The 27,276-nt window shown below is 35.7% G+C and overlaps 1 protein-coding gene across 1 annotated transcript in view; it reads left to right on the plus strand.

The window, feature by feature from the left end:
* Positions 1-208: 208 nt before the first annotated feature.
* LOC140779326 (uncharacterized) overlaps positions 209-27,276 on the plus strand; it is a 74,390-nt gene continuing 47,322 nt past the window's right edge. The window contains exons 1-28 of the mRNA XM_073124354.1: positions 209-424; positions 1,405-1,486; positions 2,363-2,466; positions 4,654-4,749; positions 4,865-4,912; positions 7,328-7,381; positions 10,064-10,167; positions 10,256-10,373; positions 12,218-12,319; positions 12,432-12,626; positions 12,735-12,892; positions 13,180-13,338; positions 13,470-13,562; positions 13,911-14,256; positions 14,360-14,473; positions 16,292-16,387; positions 16,547-16,614; positions 18,209-18,329; positions 18,402-18,617; positions 18,845-19,072; positions 19,219-19,328; positions 19,492-19,588; positions 20,801-20,899; positions 20,996-21,139; positions 22,809-22,874; positions 24,476-24,958; positions 25,134-25,457; positions 26,073-26,204. Of these exons, the coding sequence (XP_072980455.1) occupies positions 410-424; positions 1,405-1,486; positions 2,363-2,466; positions 4,654-4,749; positions 4,865-4,912; positions 7,328-7,381; positions 10,064-10,167; positions 10,256-10,373; positions 12,218-12,319; positions 12,432-12,626; positions 12,735-12,892; positions 13,180-13,338; positions 13,470-13,562; positions 13,911-14,256; positions 14,360-14,473; positions 16,292-16,387; positions 16,547-16,614; positions 18,209-18,329; positions 18,402-18,617; positions 18,845-19,072; positions 19,219-19,328; positions 19,492-19,588; positions 20,801-20,899; positions 20,996-21,139; positions 22,809-22,874; positions 24,476-24,958; positions 25,134-25,457; positions 26,073-26,204 (3,972 nt within the window). The 5' untranslated portion in view covers positions 209-409. The remainder of the gene's footprint in view (positions 425-1,404; positions 1,487-2,362; positions 2,467-4,653; positions 4,750-4,864; positions 4,913-7,327; positions 7,382-10,063; positions 10,168-10,255; positions 10,374-12,217; positions 12,320-12,431; positions 12,627-12,734; positions 12,893-13,179; positions 13,339-13,469; positions 13,563-13,910; positions 14,257-14,359; positions 14,474-16,291; positions 16,388-16,546; positions 16,615-18,208; positions 18,330-18,401; positions 18,618-18,844; positions 19,073-19,218; positions 19,329-19,491; positions 19,589-20,800; positions 20,900-20,995; positions 21,140-22,808; positions 22,875-24,475; positions 24,959-25,133; positions 25,458-26,072; positions 26,205-27,276) is intronic.

Genomic DNA, 27,276 nt, shown 5'->3' on the forward strand with positions numbered 1-27,276 from the left:
TTTAGCATGGAAGAAACTAACCTAGTCATCGTAATTTGTTCGTGCGTAACACGTGTCACGCAACTAGTTACTCGGAAGAGCCATTCGCGTACTTCCCGGCCATTGCACCAAAAAAAGTTTGCTCGACTGGGTCTGGGTTGTCCGTCTCATCGAATATCCCATCATTTACACATTAATTCGGAATACCTTCTCCTATTCCGTTGTAACATACATAAAACCCCTCTCCTCTTCTATTCTTTTCTTTTCTATTCTCTTCCCTTCTCCTCTCTTCCCTTCTCTTCCACCCTCTCCTCTCATCAATCGATCGATTGGATCTGTCATTGATTTATGGCTCGCATCGGCATCCGGGAGTTCGACCTCAAAGCTTAGTGGACGGTCGGTTCTGCCTGATCGTTACTCGTTCTTCGCCATGTTTGAGGCTCATGTACGATCCCTGGCCTGCCTGTTGTTTTGGATTTGTTTTTGTATTATTTAAGTAACTATTTGCTGATATGGAATGCTTTTGCTAGTGTATGTGTTCCTATTCGGGAATTAGTAATTGTCGTGTCAATTTAGAGTTGCAATCGGTTTGGTAGTCATTTTATCGCGTCCAACCTTCCTAAGAAGCGGTCAATCGTTTGATTGAAATACATAAACTAGGACTGCAGTAGGCTGTCCACTCATTCAAGTTGAGCTGTAGCTTGGCTTGGAAAATCTGGCAAGTTGTTTCCATTTCAAAAAGTGGTAGGAATTAGAGATGTTTGGGCTAAATATGCCTTAAACAAGTTGCCTAAGCCATTAGCAACAATAGTTTTTTTTTTTCTTTTTTGAAAAGCCTCTAGGAGATGAATGGGATAACTTGAATTTTTGTAGTAGCTTGTTGCTTGACATCTTATTCTAAAGAACAATTTTAATTGATTTAAGCATATCTATGGAAATGGATATAAAACTGGGGTGGCAACATGTCACAGACGAAAAAGTTAAAGCAAGATTGTATTCCTGTTTCTACTTTCTACTAACATTAGAGGATAACTTGTATCCTAGAATAATTTGTTAAGATGCTGGCAATGTATATGTTGGAAGAGCTCAGCTAAGGTCAAGTGGATATGAGGCATACATGCTTAATTGAAATTTACTGGGTTTTTAGAATTATCTGTGAATGAGTCATATTCATGTAAAACATCTTCTGCAATATCCCCTGCAATTCTTTTATAGCAAATTAGTGCTTAGTTTCAATCAGTTCTAAGTTGGAACTACCTTGATTGTAGAAGTATGATATGCCTTCCTGAATCATGGACTAGTGATAATATGAACCAGTTGTAGTTTTGTTTTGCATCTGCTTTAACATGGCTCAAGATTAATAATTCCTATGGCTGAGCTATATATCCTTTATTTTGTGATTTGATTATTGGCATCTTGCAACAGGTCTTATATCTGCTCCGCAGATATTTGGGAGAATATGTTGAGGGTCTGTCAATTGAAGCTCTTAGAATTAGTGTATGGAAAGGTTTGTGCTTTATACCAGCATCTTCCTTATGTTTTTTTTCTACCTGTGTATATGCATCTCCTTGATTCTCCAAGCTGCAATACTGATCGATGTATGCTGACATAGGCTAGTTTATATAGTAAAATGTTGATATGCAACCATCTATGTACATTTTTTGCTTGCTTCATTACTGCTTAAACTCTTAAAGTTTAACTTTGCTTTCATTAATTCATAGACGTTTATTTCAAATTCAGTAAATTAAAATTTCTTGACCTTTTTAACTAAAAAACAATATTAAGCAGTCAGTGATATACGATTTGTAGATTCTTATGTGTGTAATTTGGAATTTTTCCATGTCAAATGTTTTGGTATTCTGCTTTCCTCTTCGTTCCTTTGCTTTGATGATTTATATTCTAGGTAACTTGAGGTTAGTGCTCACGATTTATATAGAAGTTTGTTTCTATGATTACATAACATTGAAAAGATCGGCTGAACTCATGCATCAAATTTTAGAACATATCATAAATATCTTGTGAGAAACTTTAGAAGATATGATAGATGGTGTGCCGTGGCACGCAAGGGCACGTTGAGGGCGTGCCATTGTGTGCCACCTGAGGGCGTGCCAGTCGGCACGACCTATGCCGATGGTGGGCATGACATGACTTGTGCCTTTGGCATGATCATCGTTGTTTCTATCTAATTTGTTTCTCCATATGAAGTTTTAAGTACAAATCATTATCAGTGAATTTCTTAATTACATGTAGAAATACATTGTTTGCTTGCAGTTATACCTTCACTTTCATCTGATCATTTAGCTTACAACTTGTGATTAATTTGTGATTTTTTTATTGGCTACTTCGTAATCTTCTTGTTGATGTTCCATTTTTCTTGCAAAAGGCGATGTTGTTCTTAAAGATTTGAAGTTGAAAGCTGAAGCATTGAATTCGCTTAGGCTTCCTGTCACAGTTAAAGCTGGGTTTGTTGGTACTATAACTTTAAAGGTACTTCCGTCATATTCGTTTTATAAATTTAATTCATGAATAAATGTAATTTTGATTTACTTTTTCTATCATTGTACTTAATTGCATTATTAATGGTATTTGACATCTTTTTTGTGGCTAAGAGTGACAATTCGAGTGACTTACAGGCTACAGGTATAGATAATAACTTCTTGTGGTTTCCTGTTTCAATTTTGTAGTAACCGATCTGGGTTTCCAACAGTTTAAAGTTAGTCCTTGTACTTTACTTTGTCTTAATTGTTATTCTCTACAGCTTAAAGGGAGAACTTTTGAAATGCTAGTGAACCACAAACTTTTCTATATTATACTAAACACAAGGATCTTTTTTATAGACATTAACTCATAGTGATCTAATCTGTAAACTGTAAACTTCCAAACTTCAGGGATTTCTTTTATAAAATTGAAACCATTGAGACTGATTTTATAAACTCAAATACCACAGGGCTGATTCAGTATTCGTCCCTTATGATTACAGCTTGTATAACAGCATAGTGGTGGAATGATGAAGGTTGCTTTTGATCATTGAATGGCACAACTGAATGCTATCTGCACTGTAGTGGCATAATATATCATAGACTATTATTTCTTGTATGACAACTGCCAGCTTTTGAATTGACCTATATATCACTCTCGTTTTGTTTGATTGGGACACACTTACATATAGATCTTTTAAATCAGTCTACTTGTCTAGTTCCCAAATATTAAACAATACAATTTCAACATCTTAGGCCTAAAAATCCTTTCTTTATGATTGTGGATGGTCGTGCCGGTTGACACTTGCCATGCCGTCGGTGTACCGGCACGTGGCACGAGGGGTGCTGCACGACTCCCCTATTAATAGCTTCGCTACTCACCATTGACCTCGTTGTCAAGCTACCTATCGTCGGATGCCCTAGCCTGAGAGAGAAGAGATCAAGAGAGATTGAGAGAGAGAGAGAGAGAGAGGGGGGGGGGGGGGGGGGTTAAAACTTAAGTTGCGGATCTGGATTCGTATTTGGATTTGAATCTGAATCTGCAACTTAAGTTTTAACTCCCCCTCTCTGGCTAGGGCATTTGACGAAGCGACGGCGACGGTGAGTAATGGCGATGATTGCGAAGGCGAGTATCCTTTACCTTTTTCTCTCCTTTTTTTACGGTATGGCCGGTGGTTGGCACAGTTCGTGCCTGTGGTACAGTCATCGTTTAATATACTTGAACATTCATGAATGTTCATATGTGCTCATGTATGTGATATGTAAGACTGTGTTTCTGGTTGTATCCAGTGATACTCACATTAATGTTATCTTTTAATCAAATGATACATTAACATTATCCTCTATTGAAATGCTGGTCATAGGCTACAGTGTTTTTCTCTTTTCTTTTTTCTGTATTGGGTGCAAGCAGCAGACTCGAGACTAAATGTTGGTTTAAGTTAGGCACAAACCTGACTTGAAACCTTGTTGTTGTCATATTCTTTCGCTATCTGACTCACCCTCTCTTTCCATCCCTCTTCTGTGGAGTCAATTAATCTCTCTCTCTTCCTCTCCTTTTACCTCTCTCATTGTGCCACCTTCCCTTTCTTGGCCTTCCTTTCCTTTTTTCACTTTCTTTAATCTCTAGGCCTCCACTGGTATAGTCTTCAGGATGGCAGTTGTCCCATGCTTCACAGGGAGTGTCGCCAAAATTCTCATTCCTATTGAATTGAAACATGCTCTTATGCTGCGACCCATGAAACCTTGTCCTGGTTCCTGAAGATGACTAATCTTGAATATCTATATGTTACATTCAAACGTTTTGTGCACAAGAACAAAAAAAATACTGCTGACAATTGAATTTAGTTTTTCTTATTGCTTTTCATGGTTTCATCAATAAAAGTTAAGACACGTAATCAATAACATGTTTGGTAGTTCACCTTTTATGTTTGAAATTATAAGCTTACATACATGAACGTGAGGACCAATAACAAGTATGAATAGCTAGCTAAACCAATTCACCCCTAGTTTTGCTCTAGATAATATATTTCAATGAAAAGGTAGAAGTGCGTTCCAAACATATTATTGAAGCATGACGTATTTGTTCTATATCAAATTTGTTATCATTCGGTATGGGATTCATCATTTTCATGGCTCTTTGCTTACCTTGAAACGCTTCAAATGATTTTAGCTTACAGCTTCCAATTATGCATTGTAGGTTCCTTGGAAAAGCCTCGGTAAAGAACCTGTTGTGGTTCTTATTGATCGTGTATTTATTCTTGCTTATCCTGCTCCTGATGGACAAATCCTTAAGGTAGTTTCTTGGAAATTGTTAGTCCTGTAAAAAAAAAAATTTGCTACTTGTAGTTCTTGTCGAATAACAGCCATGTTTGTCTTGTTTTTGGATGTGTACTGTTATGTTTATTTAGGAGGAAGATAGAGAAAAACTTTTCCAAGTCAAGCTTCAACAGATTGAGGTATGCTTTTATCCTATTGTAACTTCTGATCCTTATCAGGTTAGTTTCTTAAGATTAAAACTTTTAACTTTAATTTTCCAAATCATGCCTTTGGCATTCTCAACTTTGTATTGGCGTTACTATTTTTCTTATCTTCCATTATGAAATATAATGTAGATGCATTTGTTGTCAGTTGTCATGCGTCTTACTACTAGAACTATAATAGATGGGTGTACCAGCCGTAGCCCCACTCAAAAAGTGCCCAGTAGAGTACAACTGTACAAAGGCTACAAATGCCTACCAAATTGGTCTATCTACAAAGTAACCTTTTTTTTCTTTCTTTTCTGATATAATAATTGACAACTTAATAAGAAGAGCCCAGTAATCAAATTATCAAACTAATGTAGCTGTATATCCAAGTAAACATTTTATAGAAGATGTAACTTGGATGTAATCATATCATTAAATATCATTCTCATATATACCACAAAGAATGGCTATACAATAGTAAACTATTAGTTTTGGTTTTTGATATACAAATACAAGCTACATGCGTCTAGTATACCTTTGATAGGGTAGTTTACAAAATGAGACAACTACTGGTGGACTACAGAATGGCGTTGGTAAGAGTACCCTAATTCTTAAGCATCATAAGTTTGCTGAATTACATAAAAACCCAAAAGAATATAGTTCTGAATTAATGAGATGCTCACTTAGGTAATTGTTCTGAACTATGGAACATAAAGACAATTAACACACTCATTAGTGCTAATCTAGTTATTAACTTAAGTAATCTAATTATTGACCCAAGTAATCTAACTATTAACCCAAGTAATCTAAGTTATTATAGCAGGATCACATTGAAAAACATTACTGCTCCTTCGAATTTTGTGAAGCTTAACGAGCTCCTTTAGGATCTAGGAGCTACATAGCAAGGTTAGTACAGTTAAAAGAAGACATTTTCTTCTTTAAAATCTAAGTAACAAGAACAATACAAAGCTAATTCGTAAATGCCACTAGAGATGAAATAGATATCTATTCCCTGCTAATGGCCATCACATTTGTCCTTACCAGTTTACATCCAATGTTAGAATGTTCTTCTTTTTTGCTTCCTAATCTACCAGTTGCAAGCTAAGTATTTAGTAGGCTAGTTATTAATTGACTCAAAGTTCTATCCAAATTTTGGTTTTTCTAATTTACTCCTACTATTGTCGACATCATACCTAGGTTGGATTGTTTTAGTTCCTGTCAGGTTATATTGGCGTTTGGCTTGGATTTAAGAAAGATATTAAAGTTCTATTAGTTATAAACTTATTGGTCTTTATCCTATTCAAGAGTTCCAAAGTCCACACATGTTGGTTAAGTTGTCTTTCTCAACCTGCAAAATTGCATCAGGATTGTAGATCCCAGATACCACCATTTAACTACAATAACTAAATTTTTATTATTTCCAAGGAAAGTTGGAAGTCTTCTATGGTATTAGTAGAAACCATTCAAATATAAATTCATAAACACTGACAGAGAATTTGGTAATTTAAATTAACTTGAGATAAATTTAAGCATCATATCAACTGGTTGAGTTCTGTTTTCGTACTTCGAGAAGGTTCCCTTGTTTAACGAAGGGCATGCAGTGCATGAGACTCTTGCCATTGTGGGATTTATGGAGGGTAATATATACATGCAGGCATGCAGCCTTACCTCTATTATCAAAGAGGCTGTTCTCATGACCTGAACAGCGAGACAGGGTGATGATTCAAGCTTACGGTCACACTTCGTGTGGTACTTCAATAGGGTTTCCTTGGTGGTAGTAATTTCCTGATTCCTTGATGGGGGCCTTCAACTTTGGTTGGGCATGATTTTGATTTTTTTTTCCAGTGATTGTATTATTATTATACTGGCTTAATTAAGATTGAATGCATATCATACTTTCTTTTGTATGGCAGGCTAGAAAATGCTTGCCTGTTATTTCCTCACAGTTCAAAGATGTGTAAGAGATCTGCTTTCTTTGTGACCTGGCTTCCTATTGCATCATGATGATGTGCTCATTGGCTGACTGTTGCATGATGTGTTTCATAGGATGGTTTTTGCATGCTTGAGACCCTATGTTACACTTAAGGCAGGAAAAATGTTAGAACTTATCCTCACAAAATTGGCACATTTTACGTCATTGCCCTGATGGTACACTTTACATTTCTACACCTGGATGTAGCAGCAATAAGGGGTGGGACTCTGGTTATTTCTTCAAAAAGTATTTGTATTTGCATTTTCTATATAGGTATAGAAATTTGTCTAGTTTCTTTTCAGGTCCTTACGGTTTGTTTTCTAGTCAATGTAGGGTTCATCCTAATTACTGTGTTCATGACTGCTGCCAATTAATCATTCTCCATGTGCTTCAAATGTTGAAATACTGAATGTTGCTACTATTTGTGTATGCAGGAGGCCGAGACAGCAACCCTTGAAGCAACAAATAGGAATTCGAAAGCAGGACCTGTATGACCAGTTAACATATTTTACTTTCCTTGCAACTAGTTACTCATTTTCCTTTTACACCATTCGATGGATTATAAGAAGACCTTTTTAAGTGAAAGTTGACTGTTAAGTAAAGTTTGTGGTATGCTTGCCACAAGGATTGCCATGAAAATTGACTGTTAAGCAGGGTTTGTGGTATGCTTGAATCACTGAATATTCGCACGTCTAGGCACGCCTTAACGATCTAGTGGCATGTGCACCCGCATGCTTCTAAAATGTATTTTAGGGGTTTTATACATACATACATACATATATATATATATATATATATATATTAGAACCTGTATTAGAGTCTATTATTCCATAGAGAATATTATAACTGACTTAATTTGTTAAAGATATTGCAGTAGTCAAGGAGATTTATGATTCAATGCATAAACGACCTATTTTATCTAATAATTTCCAATTACACTGAAATTTTAGCTAAAAATTGTACCATTTGGGTTAAATCAACTCAATTAATATGTTTTTCCTTTCACCGATTTTGACCGAATTTGAATTAATTTGACATTAATTTCGGATTTTTTAAAATTCAAGACAAAATTTTGGGGGACACTAAAATTTTCCTTTGATTTCTATATTTTAAAGAGTATTTTTTTATTGATCTAGCACCAAAATGCTAGATATATGTAGAAATACTCTTGTAAATGATCGATCTAGCAAGATTAAGCTAGATCTATCATTTGTACACCCTATATTAGTTTTGAAAGTGTAAAACGAAGGAAATACTCAAGAGAATGAAAGAAAATACTACCTATTGATGAGGATTTTTAGACAAAAAAAATCTTAATCTCCTAGTTCCTCTTTACTTCTCCTCTCTTTCTTCTATAATTTCCTTTTTGTTTAGAAAAATGGCTACCAAATGTCTCTTTGACTTACCTTAACAAGGTTTGCTCGTCACTTTTTCCGTGCTGCTCGATACTCTACTTGTGCCGGTCAACACATGTTGGAATGCCATGACATAAGGCTGCACTAGTGGCATGTGCCACGGCACGGGTGTGCTAGTTATTTCACCGGCTCGTATTTAACATATTTTCAATAAAAAATTTAGGATATTTAGAGTGTTTTTGTATTTTCGGAATGTCAATATTTGATTTTTGGTTTAAATAATGTATTAAAACTTATATTATAGTGTTTTATTTTTAGATTATTTTTGTAGATGACTTATTTTTAAAAAATAAAGCAATAGTCAAATACAAATATTATTCAACACATAATATAATTGAATATATTTATTAAAACTAATATTAATGATTGAACACTTCATAATATAGTTGAATACCTCATAATATAATTGGCCATATAATAATATTCAACATATAATATAAAGTTGATTGATGATAATTTATGAAAATAAAAAAAAGTTAAAAAATAGGCTCTAAATGTTATATCATGTTTGTTAAGAAAATAACTAAAGATGATATATTGATGATTGATGAAAATAAGAAAAAAAATGGTTCTATATCGGCACGGAGATTGGCACGCAGTCATATTAGATCAGCATAGTTCGACATGGGTCGTGCCATCGGCACACCTCATGCAAGTGCTGTGCCACCACTGACACGGCCATCCTTTGCAGCATCACAATCCATGCTAGGTGCCGATAGCTCATCGGTACGAGCATCCTTGGTTTGACATCCATCTTTTGTCTGGTTTGAAAAGGAGCAACCAAACATGTTGTAGATCTCAAAATTTCTTACTTTGAGAGGACATAAATGAAAAATAGAACATAGTAATTATGGCTAACTCTTCATTAGCTTCTATTTGGAATTTAAATTTTTTTATTTTATTTATTATCTGACTTGATCATAGGATAAACATGGATGACATGGTTGTCACATACTATTCTAGTATTTCTAGCACCTATACGGTGGAGTACCTAGATTTTAGTGTGCCCATCTTGGTCCATCTACATCAATCTAATAGGTTGCCGTGCTAGTTGATACTTACCGTGTTGACGTAGTGTCGGCATGTGGCATGGGATTTGCTGAGGACATCTTCAGAAAGGCTTAAAAAACCTTCCTATGAGTGAGAAATGCCTCATGTAAGCTTTACGTAGTCTTGTGGAGGAGCCCAAGGACTTCTGCCATTGCATGGAAAAGGAACCGCCACTGCCATTGTTAGATTTTTTCTCTCTCTTTCAAATCAGATGAGAAGAAGATGGGAAGGTTTAAATGATGGTGGATAGTGGATGCAATCGATTATTATAAGTTACTATCCGTTGTCCCTTAAGTTAGGATCCATAAATTTATTTTATGATCCATTATCATAAGTAATAAACCCATAATTTTCTTCAATCTATCCTTTGCGGCTGTGGAAACCTTAGAGGCAGCAATGACAATGGTTGAGATAGAGAAGCGGTGGTGAGGATCCATCAGGCTCCTCTGTCTTTCTCTTTCTTCTGTTTTTCTGTCATCTTTCCTTCCGTTTTTTTTTTCTCGTCTTTCTTCTTAGCCGTCTCATGCCTATTTTGCACCAAATGGGTTTTTAAATTAGCACATGTTACGTGGCACAGAGGAGGGCCGCTTTGTGAGTTTTTGAATTAGCCATCTCATGCTTCATTTTCTTTACCAAATGTGATTTTCAGAATAAGAATGACATTGAATGCTTCAGGCATTTGATTGGACACTATTCTGAACACAGGCTCCTTCTGGAAATTCATGGTTGGGCTCTCTAATTGCAACTATAATTGGAAACCTTAAAGTTACTATTAGCAATGTACATATCAGATATGAGGATTCTATCAGGTTTGTCAGCAACTTGGCCTTGCAATAAAATTCTAATATCATCCATCATATACTACGACTTTCTTCTACTATTCTTTGTATTTTCTAGTAATCCAGGACATCCATTTTGTTCTGGGGTCACTTTATCAAAACTTGCTGCTGTCACTATGGATGAGAATGGGAATGAAACGTTTGACACAAGTGGAGCCCTAGATAGGTTGCGAAAGGTTAGTATCGTCTCCATGTTTTTAGCAGATGGTTCTTTAATATCTGAATTACTATGTTATTTACTCTTTGAATTCCACAATTGTATTGCACTATTTCTTCTTCTTTTGAACTTTTCTGTTGTTGAAACTTGAACCTTGAAGGGGTTCAATTGAGTGCCTTTTGTGGTTGCTCTTTATTTCCTATTACCTGTGTCTTCCTTTTAATAGTTGAAAATCTGATTCACTGAAAGTAGAATAAATATAAAAGATAAGGAGGAGAAAGCAAGTGCCTTTTATATGCTCTTCATCAAAAAGTTTTTTATCTGGTGCTTAGTTCATTTTCTGCTGCTTCTGTTTTTGATCTAGGACTCCTTTTTCTGTAAGAGATTCTGTACTCTTACTTGTAGATCAATTTATATACTGCATGGATAGATTACTCCAGATGCAGGTTGATATTTTGCACTTGAAAGGAAAATGAAGAGGTGCTGAAGCTTGTAAAATGAGTGTTTTCTTTTTCATTCTGAAAGGCTGTTCCTCTGTCCAGTATGCATGCTTTGATTCATTTACTGTTAAAAAGGATACTCATGTTGCATGTGTCTGCATATTGCATATGCACTATGCAGTCCCTTGACCGCCCGCAAACTGCAACCCCTTTTAGAACATTGGTGTCATGGACTTGCCTGTGTATGACCCATCTGACCAAACTACTAGTCTGGATGGAAGCCCTAAAGTTCCATAAGGAAATAAAACTTAGAAGGTACCCTTTTCTCCAAAATTGTCCTGCACTACTTTCTTCCTTCTTCCCTCCATGCAGGTGAGCCATCTGCGGAGATGAGCAATGATTCCCTCCCTTCTCTCTCCCTGTATCTCTAAAACTACTACTTCCTCACAAGTGAGCCTTCTTGATCCCTATTTTTTAACATCATCAACTAGCAAGGTCAATTTAATAGTTGTGAAGCCAACTTTCCTCACTATGTCGGTGATGTGGGGGTGGTGATGAACAGAGACATAGAATAAGATAATGAATTACCTTCACCAGCTCTGTCCAGGAGAAACTATTGGCCGGTTTCTTGAGCCACAACACTGAGATGAAATATCTGTGGAGGTGCAATCTAGAAGATGCCATGGAACACTTTTAAGACCCTAGCTGCACTCATGGCATGGCTGATGCTTCCCAGCTGCTAAAGGAGAACACTTTTAGGAGCTTCTTCTACTATCCTGCAACGTGTACATGAGTCTAGTGAGAGCCATCCTGTGCATCGATCCTGCATCATTGATTCCTTAGTACACTATTGGCGGATGGCTTCTAATGAGTCTCCAAGAGGAAGAAAGAGGATGGTAGAAGGAAGAGATTTTGAAGGAGGGCTTTTGGAGGAAATGACTATTGGCTAATGATAAATGGGAGGAAATGGGCAAGATTGTTTGAAGAAAATGAGCTAAATCTTATCATTGTGACCTCTCTTACTGTCAACTTGTCAAGTATTGATAGGGATAAAAATTGCATTTGGTTTTTGTTAACACTTTAAGGGCATCTTCAATTTTCATAGTGAAGGGGTGCAGTTGTAACAAAAAGTGTTCAGAAGTGTTGAATAATACTTGCCTATAGTTTTTTTTTTCTGAGGGAAGAGGCTAACTTGTCCTATTTGTTTTTATTCCTAGGATTACAGCTGTTGCAATTTTTTTATAGAAGTCAAAATATCTATTAGAAATTTAGAGGTTTATTACTTGATTATTAGTTTTGTTTTATTCTGTCCAAAGCGTTATCAGCTGATTGCTATATCTTTTACTCCAACTTTATTAATCCGAAATGTAGTAGTTTTTATATATATATATTTATCTCATGAGAACTTTCGTCTTTGTTCTAGTCTTTGGAATTACAGCGATTAGCAGCCTATCATGATTCTGACAGCCTTCCTTGGAAGCTTGATAAGAAGTGGGAAGATTTGACTCCAAATGAATGGACTGAGGTATGCTGGTATTTGTTCTGTATTCTGAGATTTTTTTTTTACTGTGGTACTTTTCCTTTTACATTGCATGTTTTGGTTCCTCATAATTTTGTTTTTCCATTGCTGCTTGTAGATATTCCAAGGTGGAATTGACGAACATTCTGGTGATGGAATGTCAGTTTGGGCAGTGAATCGCAAATATTTGGTTTCCCCTATTAATGGAGTCCTTAAATACCATCGCCTTGGAAAGCAAGAAAGACAGGATCCCGAGATTCCCTTTGAGAAAGCTTCACTCATCCTTAGTGATGTTTCTTTAACTATTACTGAGGTTCTTTGGATTTTAAGCATCTTTCGCTCTTCTGACTGACCTTGTCTATAAAATTGTAACTATATTTGCAGTAACAGTACTTTTTGTCCCCTCTCCTGGATTTACCAGGCTCAGTACTACGATGGCATAAAACTTTTGGAAACATTTTCGAGATATAAGACACATGTTGAAGTATCTCACTTAAGGCCTGTCCTACCGGTAGTGGAAGATCCTAATGCATGGTGGCGCTATGCTATGCTGGCTGGATTGCAGCAAAAAAAGATGTGGTATGAGTTTATCTACTGTGAACAACATTTGACTAACATCTGATTGAAATGTTAAAACGATGTTTGCTTGAATTTATGCTTGCTGACGCAATGACTTGATTATCCAAGTGTGAAGGAGTTTTAGTTTTACTTTTCTTGCAATACTTTTATTTTGAATTTTTGATATTATGCCAGTTTCTCAAATTGCAGATTGTTTAGTTGAATAATATGAATTACATAATCATAAATTTTGCTGACCTGGAAAAATACTGATCTTGTTTTTTTAAAAAAAATATAATTTAATGTAGCTACTGGTTCTCATGGGAAAGAATTAGGGATCTTTGTCAGCTCCGTCGTCGCTATGTTCATCTATATGCAACATTACTGCAACAACCATCAAATAATGAGGTTTCTGAGATTAGGCAGATTGAGAGGCTTCTTGATTCAAAGGTTATCATCCTTTGGAGGTAGGATTTGCTTATTCTAGACTTGTCATCTTACTTTTCATTGTTCAATATTCGACTTTCTGTTCTGCAGTTCCCTCTGAAGTTTAGTCATCTTCATCCCTTTTGACTACCATTTGTGATTTTTTATGCAGGTTACTTGCACATGCTAAGGTTGAGTCGGTAAAATCAAAAGATGCATTGCAGCAGAAGAGTGCCTTAAAAAGAAGCTGGTGGTCTTTTGGATGGTCTGTTAAACTCCTCACTAAGAATTCATTTCTCATTGTCCTTTTGTTTAATTTGTTTTACATTTCCTGGTGATGTGGATATTCTTTGTATTCATCATAATACGATAACCAAGGATTGCTAGACCGGTAACCAATAGGACATGCTTTGCCAACACTTGTCATAGTTGGAAAAAACTTGGATACGGAGCCCCTTTTAGCATGGGCATGTATCAGCACAGAGCAAACCTGACAGTGAATGGTTAGCAATGTTGCACATACTCATACTGCTGGTCGGTCCGGCAGTCCTTGATGAGATGTACTTTTCTTCCTTTTATTTCTCTTCCATTTTTTACTTCTTTCTTTCTGTAGGCGCTCATCGGGGGATGAACCCAAGCAAAATAGGGATCCTCAGTTGGCTGAGGAGGAAAAGCTGACCAAGGAAGAATGGCAGGCAATCAATAAATTGTTGAGTTATCAACCTGATGAGGATGTGACTTCCCCTGTTGGAAAGGACTCTCAAAACATGATTCAGTTCCTTGTAGATGTATCAATTGGCCAAGCTGCTGCTCGGATCATTGACATCTGTCAAACGGAGGTTTTATGTGGTAGATTTGAACAACTTCATGTTGCCACTAAGCTATACCATAGAAGCATCCACTGCAATGTGTCATTGAGATACTGTGGTTTATCTTCTCCTGAAGGTTTGCTTGCAAAGGTTAGTTTGTTTAAAAGATTAGCATACTTCTTTTCTGTCTTTTGAGATCTTATTCTGATATCTTCATTGTGATAGGTAATAACTGTTCAAATATGTCTTGCAGAGTGTTGTCAGTGAGAGAAAGACTAACGCATTAGATGCTAATTTTGTACATGCACCTGTTGGGGAGGACATAGATTGGCGGCTTGTGGCAAAGATATCTCCTTGTCATGTTACGGTAATTTTTTAAGGCCAGTGATGACGAAAATGTAGGAATTTCTTCTGAATGATAAAAGAACAGTTAGTTCTAGTTTTTTTAATTTTCATTTCCTCAATGGGGAGATAGATGGTTTAGTCAGACATCACACTAGATTGTAATATTATAGCTAGTAGTAAAGCTTAGGCCACAGCTCCCAGAAAGAACACTTGTTAACGATAAAGAGGCAAGAAAATTATCTAGTAATAAATGAAGATTTCCATTCACAAGTTGTATACAATATGCAGGAGCAAATTTGTATGGACATTTATTTAGTTCTAGCATCTAACTATGCATAGAAGATCCATGTTCTATTGATCAGCATGCCATGTTCATGATAGTAGGATGCTTCTTCTAGAGCCATTTAAAGCTCGGTTAGCATTTCTGATGGCCAAGTTCATAGAAAGCATAGGTCATAAATCTTTTCTTATATTGGCATTCTGTTCTCATCATATGCAATTATGAGATTATTTAGGGTTTATACCCTTTGGAGATCCGACATGCTTAGTCAAGCAGCAGTTTTTCATAAAACATTGTAACTTGTTTTGGTTTTCCAGTGGCAAAGTATATCAGACGTGCTTTAATATTTTCATACAATGCACGAGCTACAAAAATTCCTTAACTATTGTTACTTTCACTTTATTATTATTTACCACTTATATTTATGTGGATAACCAACAATCTAATTTATTTGTTTAGTATACCTTCTTTTGACTTTCTTATTTACATGCCATTCATTTTCTGATTGTACATACTTGACAGACAATTTCTTTTGTACATGTCAATACATTGTGAATTGTTTTGATGTACAATAATTATAAACTATATCCTTGTTTAGGCCTTTCCTGTTCTTTCATGCTTTCATCCTTTCAGAAACTTTTCCAGAATTTAGCAAGCAGTTGTGCTTTGAACTAATGTTCTGTATTCTAATCCTTCCTTGTTTATTACATAATTCTCCTCAGAAGTTGGAACCAATCGTAAGAACCCAGGCCATGCCGTCCGATACCCTACCAATATTGAGTGATATGCTTGATACAAGCAGTGACACATATCTGTACAGGATGGCACACCTCAGCACAGTGTAGTATGCCTTGGCTCAGGGGAGTGTCTTCGGCACTCCCCTCGTGCTACATGCCAGCACCCCATTAGGATAGCAAGTGCCTGTTGGCATGACCATCCTTACTCCTGCCCAATGTCATTTATAAAAGTTGCAAGACTTTTGCCCTTCTTTTTAATATTTTGAATGATATATTATCTTTTTCCTGATGTTTTGTAGTACTTTATGTAAGAACTAGGCTATATGGTCTCCCGGAGGGAAGTTTTACATTCCTATTTATGGATTAGGCTGCTTCATATAATTATTATAATTGTTTCTTATCCAAAATTTCCTTTTCTTGGTAAAATCTAATATTTGTAGCATTTATGTTTATTGTGTCAGTGAGCCCTAGTAGATAGCCATAGAAAGATTGAAATTAGAATCGCTCAGAGGTAAAAGACTTCCTCACTGATGTTTTAACATTGTCATACAATGATTCAGTTAGGTCCTTCAACTTTATTGTCTCAATTGTTCTCCAAACTATTACACATGACGCCATGCATTTTACCCTCCACACTGTTTCATTAACCCCATAGATGCACAAAAATTACCTCTTTCCTCCTTATCAAATATTGGGATAGAAGACTTCATATTTTGGTCATTTTTGAAAATTTTCATTTCTATATAAAAGTTCTACTACTTTCCGTCTAACTTCGGATGGTACAGAATTTCAGAAACTTTATTAATTTGTTTTTGTCTGGTAGGTTTTGCTGGAAAGCTATGAGCGATTTCTAGAGTTTGTGAAAAGGAGTAATGCTGTTAGTCCTACAGTGGCAATAGAAACTGCAACAGCTCTACAGGTAATTACTTTAGCTTTGAGTTAAACTCGTTATTTTTATTAAGAGTTTCAATTGACTGATTCTGTGGATGCTCATTCTTATTTTGAAACATACATTTATATGTCAGCAATTACAGGTTATTGCAAATCATGCTAACTAAATCTTTTCTTTGGTGAGCAGATCAAGTTAGGGCAGGTGACTCGCAGAGCTCAAGAACAGATTCAGTTTGTTTTAGAAGAACAAAGCAGGTTCTTGACTTGATCCCTCTCTCCCTATCTACATCTATATATATATATATATATATAAATTCTACTTCCTTCTACAACTTGTGACTTGAGAAATATTCTGTATTCATAGATGACTATTCTCAAAATGCCTATCATATTTCTCAGGCAACTTAATCTGATTTTAACTCTCTAATCTTGGTATAAGGATTTGTGTTTTCCTTGCTTTCTTCTTGGTATAAAGATGATTTTAACTCAGATATAGAGTTAGTTCGACAAAACAAACTTTTAGTTGAAATTACTAGATGCATGAATTGCTTTTTTCTCTACAAGAGGAATCTTTACATGATGTTACCTTTATATTATCTGTTTCTTATCCAATTTACTAGTATACTATTCCTTTCTGCAATTGGGATTGGTGCACTCCATATATCTGAGTGCATCTTTTCATTAATGTCCTCTTTTGTTTTTCCAAGTGTAATGATATATGTGCAGTAATTGAAAAGTAGCCTAGTTGCCAGTTGCTACTTGTCAATTTTTTCAGTGGCTCTTGGTTGATCTTTGAGCATTTGGTTGTTGTCACTGTGATCAGCAGATTGTGACACCTGCATGCATCATAATGGTGGCTGAACAGAATCAGAGTACTCTTTAGTGCAGGAAAAATTTCAACTATAGGCTTTGCATCATTTTATACGGATGAATATTTTGCATGTTGGTCTGTTTATTTATGTATCTTGTCATACCCAATGTTCAAATCCATGGTGATTGTGTTGTTACACAAGCAGTAATATTTGTTATACATACAGTAATATCCCTTTCTATCACATCTCTTCTGGACATGTTCTCTCCCTTTCCCTCATTTTTTATGCCTCTATATGGGATGGAAGTGAGCGTGATGTGCTCTTTTTTCCCCTTCATTTTCGTTCTTTTTGTTTGTTTTGGTTAACCGGTGGGTGGGGAAGGGTGTGGATATTTTTCTTGTATAAGTAGGTATGCTTTCCTTTGTCAGTGTATTTTTTATGTATATGTTTATCTCTCTCCTGAATACTTGGTTCTTAAGATAAAATTACCTGGAACATCGTGGACTTATTTATCATGGAGATCTTAGGTTCAATTAAATACTTGAAAGTTGAAGGTTCATGTAAGATATGTTTTTGCTGCCATTTTGTATTTCTTTTACTATTTTCTAGACCACAGAATCGAAAACAGTTTCCTAATTTATTTAGATCTCTCATCTTTCTCCATTGCCTAGAGTCTCTAGACTATTCCTGTTTAACATGTCTTCTTTTTGGAGTGCTCTAGGTTTGCATGAGCCTAAACTGCCAAAATTAGATAGACTATTCTACTTGCCAACTGGCCTTTAAAATGTTATTACAAGCTTTTAGAGGTTTTTGTCAGATTGACACCTGATCACAATCAATTCTATAGCCTTCTCATCTTTGAGTTGTTCTCTAGCCACTACCATATTGGTGGGAAAAGGCTTGTATGGTGGAATATGCACTGATATTGGCCTATAAGATTATTTGATGCTATCAAAATTATCAATAGAGTTATACTTATAGTGCTAAGAGATACAATACTTAATTGATTATTTCTTCTTCCTTTTTCTTGATTTCAGATTTGGACTTGATATTGATCTTGATGCTCCAAAAGTCAGGATTCCTTTGCGTACGAATATATCTTCATTGAAAAAAAGCCACTTTCTTCTGGATTTTGGCCATTTTACTTTACGCACCAGAGTAAGTTGCATCTTTTGAACTTCGGGTGACTATTTTGTGGTAGTTGCTATAAAGCAAAGCATATAACTGCAGGATGGTTCACGAGATGAGGACAGACAGAGTCTATATTCTCGCTTTTATATATCAGGGAGAGACATGGCTGCTATTTTTGTTGATGATGTTCCCAATGACAAATGCAATGCAGTGGCAAACTATGACTGCCGAACAATACTTTCTCCCACTTTAGAAGATGTTGATTATTTCTACTCGCTTCTTGATCGCTGTGGAATGTCTGTTATAGTTGACCAGGTAAATCAGTTTCTTCCTTTGGATGTCAATTTTGACTAATGGCAGTAAGTGAGCTTGCTCTTTATATGACATGGAAATGTAACCATGCCTATATTGTTTCCTGTGAGATTTGATGCTCAAACTTGATAGTAGTTATTAACTTGTGGAGGACTCATATTTTTCTGCTTGAAAAATCTTTAAAATATTCTGCTATATGTTATAATTTGCCTTTTGTACTATTTTTGAAGATGAAAGTTCCTCATCCAAGTTATCCATCAACTCGAGTTTCTGTACAAGTGCCCAATCTTGCTATTCACTTTTCACCAGAAAGATATTGTAAGATTATGGAACTGCTAGATATATTCTATGGCTCGAGTGAGAGCAGCAATCAGGATTGCAATGAATATCCGCTAGCTGGTCATATACCTTGGTATCCTGCTGATCGAGCTACTGATGCTAGGATTTTGGTCTGGACGGTATGTATGCATACAACCCATAGTATGTATATTCTAGATGTTACTATTCCTTTTTTGTTATTTTGTATTTATGCCATACTATGGGAACTTTTAATTTTACTTTTACTTTTTGGCCACTTGTTTATATAATTTTCTACTGGTTCAAGGGGCTTGGCAATTCTTTGGCTGAGTGGCATCCTTGTTATCTTGTCTTATCTGGGTTATATCTTTATGTTTTGGAGTCTGAATTTTCTCGGAACTATCAAAGATTTTGCAGGTATGGTGTAAAATTTTTGTCATTTTCCATTCTCTAATTACAGCAGTGTCTCTTATCGTCTAGCAAGAAGTGGAACAGCTGCTCCATAATCTTCTGTGACATCATCTGTGCTGGTGTTCGTCTCTGACCATTTCGTCTTGAACACCTTTTGTGAGTCTTGCAGCATGGCTGGTCGACAGGTGATTGAAATTCCATCTACAAGTGTTGGTGGTTCTCTCTATGCTGTAGCCGTGTGTTCTAGGGGTGTTGATATTCAGAAGGTACATCATGTTGCACTGTCTTGCATTTAGCTAATTTTGATATACTTATTTTTGGTCACATATTGTGTTTCCTTTTTGACTGCCTTCTTTCTGTACAATTTTCAAGATGAGTTCTTTGTGTTCCTTTTATTTTAAAAAGAAACGTAACTCCTTTTGGAGAAAACATATTTTATTTTCTTGCATTTTATTCTTTTTAAGAATGCTCTGCAATTACCTTGAAATATTAGGACTTCAACCTAATTTGAAGAACCTGCTTGTGTTTTGTTTCCTTTTGTTATCTGTTCTGCTCTAGCTATGGTATCAATTTAAAAATATAATTAACTTATAAAGTTCCTTTCTCTGTTTTAGTAACAAGGCATGTCATTTTTTTGACATTCCTGCCTGTATGGAATATTTAATCTATTTTCATACCTATAACAATAATTGCTGTGTGCACATGACGTGTGGACCTTGGCTCAGCACAGTATGTATTGCTGACACATGCCATGCTGAATTAGTATGCCGATGACACATTGAATAGTCTAGATATGCCAAAAAATAATCTCTAAGCCTTTCTAGGGCCTTAAAATAGGTTTTAAGAGCTAAATTATAATCCTTCAAGGCTTCAACACTATATATTAGTATAACATATGCAATTAGATTCCAATATCTTGCATTGCCTCATTTTTCTTCAGATACTCTTTGTTAGGGGCTTTGGGAAAATCACTTAACGAAAACCAAAATTTCCCTTTGATTTTCAAGATTCGAAGTATAATTTATGTAGATCAAGTACAAAAATGCAAAAAGGTTTAAAAAGGATGAAAATGACCTTAAATTAAGTTTTGTAAAAATAAGATATGCTCAATTCTAGTTGCACACATCAACAAGTGGCCGTGAAAGAGTATTGAGATACTGCCCCTGTATCAGTGTCGCTAACTCACTGGCGTGTTAGATATCGATTGTTGCTGACCATGTCGACTGGCATGACTATTCATGCATTAGCCAATATTCAGAAATTGCTGCTTCTAGTCTGTCAAGTGCAATTCTCATAGCTAAATGTTCTAAGAAAATAATGTACATTACCTGAACTTTGTTTTGAAAATTTGGATTCATTACTATGGGTATCCATTTCTTTTAAAGTGTATTGTAGTTCTGCTATTTTATTTCCAATTTAGCGTTGCCACTTTATCTGAGTTATTTCTTATATTCCACATCATTTAATTCCTTTTACAGGCTCTGGAATCAACTAATACTTTGATTGTTGAATTCTCTAATGAGGAGGAAAAAACTATTTGGTTGAAAGAGCTCGTGCAAGCGACATATAGAGCTTCTGTATTATATTCTTCTTCCTCATGATGTACTTCTGAAGATAAAAATCTGAAAATTTTACCTGATTTCATCTTACTATATTCACTTGTGCTGTTTTAGGCTCCTCCTGCAATGAATATACTTGGAGAACCAGTTGAAACTAGTTTATCAGAATATAGTGGGCAACGCCTTAGCAATTTGGCGGCAGTAGACCTTGTTATCAATGGTACACTTGTGGAAGCAAAGTTGTCTATATATGGGAAGGTAAGATGATTTTGATTCCACTTTCGGTACCTTGTGAATATATCCACATAGTGTTTAATATGAAATTCATGGGATCAATGGAAGAGGGGTATTTGTTCTTTTGTTGTCATGGCCTAAATTCGAAATTATGACCGGCCATATACCCAATAGACTTGAGATACATGGAGCTTTAGCAATAAATTTTTCAAATCCATAAAATATCAAAGAATTCAATATGAACTATTGACTCTAAGTCAATAATAAATAAAACTCCAAATGGGGCAAGAACATATTCCAAATTTGATAACTAATAAAAGTACAAAACTAAAGAAACAAGTAATGTTCAAATGAAAACATAAACAACTAATACAACCAAAATTAAAAGACCAAATACCAAGTGATGGTAGAGGCCCGGTGTGTACTTCTCTTAGTTGCCACGATGATCATCATCTAAAATGTTATGAATGATTTTATGAGTCAACAATTATAGCTCAGTTGGTGGAATTTATAACCAAAAGCATGATTTCAAGAGTCTAAGGCTCAACAATTTATAATAAATAGATAAAACTAAGCATGCTCATAACCAGAATAATAAGGCATTAGTAGCAATAATACGGATAATAAATTGATACCATGCTTAAGAATTCATTATGCGGAATTTTTTTTAAAATTTTGCAGAACTTTTTAATGTCAAATAAATATCATATTTCTCATTTGGGTTTGTTCTGTGGATCCACATCGAAAGTCATATCAAGATGACGCTCGAGTTTTTTCTTTGTAACTGATTCAGTTACGGTCACTAGGAGGTATCACTATGTGACAATCATATCCCCTCTCTTCCATTACCTGTTGAGAGAGATTAGAGTCATCGTATGATTAAAATAGGTCTGTTCCATGGATTTCTAGGTAGACTTGAAATACTACGAAAAATCACATAACGGTTTATACGCAGACTATTATCTAAGTCATACTAGTCATAAGTTATGTTTCGCTAGCTATATTATTTATTTGCATGAAGAATAACAATTTAAGATAATGTGATATATATTGCATATAAATGACTTGCTAATATTACACAAAGATAACATCATAGATATTTTCACAAAAGTAACATCATAGATATTTGCACAAAGGTAATTTCATATATATTTACACGAAGATAACATGATAGTGTGAAAGAACAAAATGGAACAAAATAATGAGTGAATCCATTCATTTGAGGTCTAAGTGGAAAAGCTAAAATCTCTAATCTAGGTGGGAGGAAAAGTCGTTACAAGTGAGTTGTGGGGGGGTAGAATCTGATTGCTCCAGCGATGCTCCTACAGTTGGAGTCCGATAACGAAAGCTTCGCCTATAGAAGAAGAAAAGAGAGAGATGACAATGTTGGGAGAGGAGTAGGGTAGGTTAGGGTTTTTACAGAAATGTTTTCTAGGGTGATCTTGGAAAGCTGATAGTTTCAGTTGAGAAAATCGCGACCACCTCTTTCGTGCGTTAACAGTTCGGGCCCCGGGGGGGGGGGGGGGGGGGGGGGGGGGGGGGGGTGTTTATGAGAATGCACGTGCAGTGCACGCGACCTTTGTTTTTTTTCCTGGTTATGACACTTGTTATTGTTGATTGCATCATTTGTTGGTTAGTACTACTATACAACTGGTTTGGCTATTAACATTGAAAAATACTTGATAACTTTCAGGTGGATAGGAAGAGTAGCAATGCTGAAGAGGAGCTAATTTTGGAGCTTCTTGGTGGTGGAGGGAAGGTTAGCTTGCTAGCATTGATCATTGATCCTTCTGGACAAATTGTACTGCCTAAAATTAGTGATATTCCAGAAGGGTGATATGCAGTCAAATGAAAAAATAATTCATTAAAAAGACAGACAACAAATATAATTGCACAATACTCTATAGACCTTTCCTTTTTAAATTTAATATTCTTTTAATAAAGAACTACGCATCTAGTAATGGCATCAATTTCAATGTATTTACGAATAGGTTTGGGTTTGTGCACTTCTCTTTCTTTCCTAACTCTCCCTCTCCACCCCCTCCTTCTCCATCCATGGCCATCTTACCCATCTTCACACATTCTCTCAAGTCTCACCTTAATGAGATTGGATTATGAAAGTGTATGTTGACCATCCCCTTCTATTTTTCTCTTCCCTTCTTACTCTCAGTCAGAGACTGTCCTGGTCTCGTCTATGCTTTTCTATCTTTTTCTAAAACTATTCCTGCTTGGATCTGCTAAAAACATGTCGAAGTTGTTTTGTGCCGCTAGCATGCCTGCACATTATGTGCCAAGACACTATGCTTCTCTCCTTTCTCCTATACTGGTGTATCCAATTGATTCATTTATACAAATGTAGAAATCCTTACTGTAACTGTCAAAGTTTGTAGAAAATTTTATATATACCTTCCTCTTTTTTCCTGTTTCTTTCTGTGTTAATTTGTCCTTACTAATTGGCCTGCTGCATTACATAAGGAAGTCTAGAGACTTTCACTCCCTTTGAATTGAAAGAAGCTTAGAGTGATTCTTACCTATTGACTATTGATAGACCCTCTTCAAAAGCCTCTTTTATCATTGCAAGAATAACGGAACTTGGAGAACTTCATTGTGTGATTGCTCACAATGATCGTCAAGAAGATGAGGAACAAAGAGTTATCACATTAATTGTTTATGTGGTTAGTTTCAGGACAAGTTCTCCGTACTTGATTTCCTTTTGCCTAGCTGCTACATATATCCTATGCATTAAGGTGCAGCTATGCTTAGAAGATGATGCGGCTGGAGAATCGAGTGAATAGACTAGGGGAAGTGCAAAAAAGTAAGGCTTCCCAGAGCACAGGAATCATGACTATTGTAGATTTCAATTCAGATTTCAGGTCTCTGGTGTCATATTTTAGTCAAGTGTAATTAGAATCAACTCATGATTATTTTCTCTATTAGTCATCATTCATTTGAATTAGCTTTATGGATTTTCATAACTTTAGTTTCTGAGCCTGATTTAAACTCAAGTCAAGGTCTTTGGGCCAACATATTAGTATTTTCTACTGTCTTCATGTTATCTAGGTGGGTGACATCTCTTTCAACCTAATCAATCTAGGAAGTTGTCTGGTAAAGAGTTATCATTACTCCCTTATTAGGTCCGGATATAAAACCTAATAGTCTAGTTAGTGAACTTTTGGCGAGTGAGCATCATCCATGAGCCCCAAGGCAAAGCTATGTTTTGCTGCATGCTTTGAGTATTCACATAATAATAGAGATGCAATAGTACTCTTCTTTTGGTGACTCTTAGTTTATTCTGGAATTTCTCTTCTTATTCTTTTTATTTGTCTTCCTGCTGAATTAAGAGATAGTCTTGTTTTGTAGGTACATCTTGTTCAATCTGCTGGTGGTCTTTCTGTGAAAACGAAGCTGCACTCTTTGAAGATTAAAGACGAACTTCAAGGTCGTCAGTCGATGTCTCCACAATATCTAGCATTTTCTGTGATGAATGAGACAGTGAAACCTAGTGGTTCGACTCTCGATCTAGAGAAGGATCTGAGCACATTTTCTGTAGAAGAAGATGATTGTTTTAAGGATGCATTACCTGATTTTATGTCTACTTCTGATCAAGGCTTCTATCCACAAAACATTGACATGATATGTAACATGATGTGTAGTCCTGATGCATGTGAGGACTATGCTTTTGTTGGTCAGCCTAATTCTTTAAATAGTGACAGAGATCAGGTCAAAGGGAAGCCTGCTGATATATTCTATGAGGCACGAGACAATAGTACTGCTGATTTTGTAGCTGTTTCTTTCCTGACTAGAAGTCCAGATTCGCCTTTATATGATGGTGTTGATTCACAGGTAACTGAAGTACTGATCTAGCTACTTCCAGTGATAGGTTTCTTAGATGTGATTGTCCCTCTTGTAAGTTTCCAGGGTCTGCAGGACATTTAGTTTCTTTATGTTCATGTATTTTTAGGTCCCCTAGCTTCTCAGCTGATATGCTAAGCTACTCTTTTGTATTTGTTTCTTTCAGATGAGCATCCGCATGTCTGCACTGGAGTTTTATTGCAACAGGCCCACTATTGTGGCGCTTATTGATTTTGGCTTGGATCTGAGCTTGGTAAATTCAGGAGATAGCAGAGGAAGCATTCTTGTATCCTCAACACCTAATGCTAGTAGCACAGAGAAGAAGGAAGAAAATGGTCGTGCTTTAGTGAAAGGCTTGCTCGGTTATGGGAAAGGCCGTGTTGTTTTTAACTTGAGAATGGATATTGACTGTGTTTGCATTTTTCTTAACAAAGAAGATGGCTCTGAACTTGCAATGTTTGTGCAAGAAAGTTTTCTCTTAGATCTGAAGGTGAGAAGAGGCAGTAAAGTTCCTCTACAGACTAAAATAAATAAAAACTTAAGAATATTTCTAGATATGTTTCTTTTCTTCTCTAGTGAAATTTTCGTCCCTTTTCTATTTCCTTTTGGTTAATTTTCAAGTGGTTGAAGGAATATCAATATAATATTGATGGACTACTTATTAATTAACATGTGGTGCTTTTTGTCCTTGGTTGTGGATTCTTGTATCATTCTGTAATTTCCTTGATGAGTACAAAAGGTGATGGCTAGTAAAACTCTTCTATGTGGTCTTACAATTTTGTGGAAGTCATTATATTCGTATTAAGGTTGATAGATGACATTCCTGTATTCTAACTGAATTGCTGAAAGCCTCAAACTCATGAAGCTGAATCTAATAGTTAGGACATACCACTTATAATTTAGCTATTCAGGCATATGGAATTCAGGAAAAATCATTCAGATTGTTTCTGAAGTTATTGAAACTCAGTTAATTCTGGTATGTATGTCATGTATACTGTTGATATTAGAATTCAGAATATTAGATAATGTACTTATTTGTGCGGAAAGGGTTATGTTATACATTCTGCAATTATGTAACTTTTTGTTGAATTATATTTTTCTCTAGGTTCACCCAAGTTCTATTTCCATTGATGGTATGCTGGGAAATATGAGAATTTGTGACTCATATCTTGGACCAGATCACCGTTGGGGCTGGCTCTGCAATATAAGAAACCAAGGACTTGAATCACTTATCAAGGTGGATGTTGTTATTTCTCATTTTATATTGAAGTAATAATAGATATTTCAACTTTTATCATACATTTATACCAATACAGGTGAGAATGTTGAGGTCTCATGTTATTGTTTAGTTCTTTTATATCTAACTTACTCATAATAGTGGAGCTATGAAATATGTAGCGATTGTAACTTGATTTGGTAATATTGGTAATAGAATCAAATAAATAGGCTTCCTAGTGCACGAGGTTTCCACCTACAGAAGGGAAATGCTTATAGCCTTACCATCAGTTCTAAAGAATCAGTTTCCAAGACTTGAACCATGACACCTTGGATGTAACTGGCAAGCCTCACCCTTACACCAAATGATGCCCTCATTTATAATTAATATATTTGGAAAGAGTGTCACCTGGTGTTATTGTAAGCACTTCCCATTGAGAGGTCATGGGTTCAAGTATTAGAAACAGCCTTCTCAGAAATGAGAGAAATGCTACCCTCTCAAAACCCCTTGGCCAGAGCCTTGTTCATTAGGACACCGTTTTCCTATTACATAGACATGAGCTAATGTTTAGTAAAATCTAATAGTTGAATGGTATTTATTTGCTTCAAACAAGTAATGAGGGGTTTCATTAAGTGAGTGTGGCACTTTGTGGTTCAGTTGTGGTGGTGAGATGAGCTCTGGAATCTGAACAAATGTTCACTTACTAGAAGTATGTTTATCTTTTCTAAAACCATATCCAACAGGATCCATGAAATTCAAGAGGTTTTTTTTTTCTTTCTTGCTGTTCTCTCTTGAGATACTGACCTGCTACTTACTTAAATTTTTATATTAAGAATAAACTTATTATGGCTGTTCTGTTACAATAATTGTGAATGTATGCTTCTTCTAAAGAATTGAGCAAGACAAATTTATTTGCAAATATGTTCAGCCATCATGAGGACCTTGATGTCTTCGATCTCTACATTAAACATAAATTTTTTAAGTTATTATGGTTGTGCTATGGTTAAAAAATGTAATATATGTTTCCTGAAGAACTACATAACACAAGTTTATTTGCAAAATTCAGTTTGCTCTGATTCATATGTTCAGTCAT

Source organism: Typha angustifolia, chromosome 3, assembly GCF_048772165.1.
Source record: "Typha angustifolia cultivar Huaian chromosome 3, ASM4877216v1, whole genome shotgun sequence".
NCBI lineage: Eukaryota > Viridiplantae > Streptophyta > Magnoliopsida > Poales > Typhaceae > Typha > Typha angustifolia.